Raw genomic sequence first — 729 nt, 5'->3', positions numbered from 1 at the left:
AAAGGCAGCGTGTAGATATGCTGCCCTAGTGATGGAGAGGCTGTTGGTCATTTAATGAGCCACCAGGGTCTCTTCCTGCCGGCGCGGCTGCAGAGGCCCACTTGCGCGGGGCGGTCATGGTCCCCCCCTGAGTGGGCTGTGGCGGAGAGCGGGGCGGGGACTGGCTGGAGGGGGGCGGCCCGGCGGGGCCGGGGGCGGGGCCGGCCTCTGGCTCCTTCTTCCTCCGCATGTGGCTGGCGGCCGCTGAGCCGTTCGCTTCGCGCCCTCCTCGCCGGCCGCGTCTCCTCCGGGCTCTCCTCGCGTCGCTGGCGCCATGGCGCTCGCCGAGACCCACCCGACGGCATCCTCCCTGCCCAACGGCGACTGCGGCCGCCCCAGGGCGCGGCTCGGAGGAAACCGGGTGACGGTGGTGCTGGGCGCGCAGTGGGGCGACGAAGGCAAAGGGAAGGTGGTGGATCTGCTGGCGCAGGACGCCGACATCGTGTGCCGCTGCCAGGTGAGGCGACGCGCTCGCAGGGGGAGCCGGGCCCCGGCGCGGGCGCTGCCGGGCTCCTGGCGTCCGGGAACTCGGGCCCGAGCCCGGATACCCCGGCCGGGGCGAGGTGTCACCTTGAGCTTTTCTCCTCCGCACTGGGCTGCGGCGACGGGGAGAAATGGCGGGAGATCGGGAACCCCAGAGCTGGAGTCTCGGGTGCGACTCGGGGTGGCTCTGGCGGAACGAGCGGGCCG

The 729-nt window shown here is 73.0% G+C and overlaps 1 protein-coding gene across 1 annotated transcript in view; it reads left to right on the top strand.

Annotated features, from left to right (window-relative positions):
- Nucleotides 1–58: 58 nt before the first annotated feature.
- Nucleotides 59–729, top strand: part of ADSS (adenylosuccinate synthase) — a gene marked incomplete at its 3' end in the record, with an annotated part of 41273 nt that continues 40602 nt past the window's right edge. Inside the window, exon 1 of the mRNA XM_008062216.1 lies at nucleotides 59–496. Coding sequence (XP_008060407.1) covers nucleotides 314–496 — 183 coding nt within the window. The remainder of the gene's footprint in view (nucleotides 497–729) is intronic.

Source organism: Carlito syrichta, unplaced genomic scaffold (genome assembly GCF_000164805.1).
Source record: "Carlito syrichta isolate Samal-C Ts95f unplaced genomic scaffold, Tarsius_syrichta-2.0.1 Scaffold305675, whole genome shotgun sequence".
Classification (NCBI taxonomy): domain Eukaryota; kingdom Metazoa; phylum Chordata; class Mammalia; order Primates; family Tarsiidae; genus Carlito; species Carlito syrichta.
The sequence above is the reverse complement of the archived record's forward strand: the minus strand, read 5'-3'. Positions and strand labels throughout refer to the sequence as shown.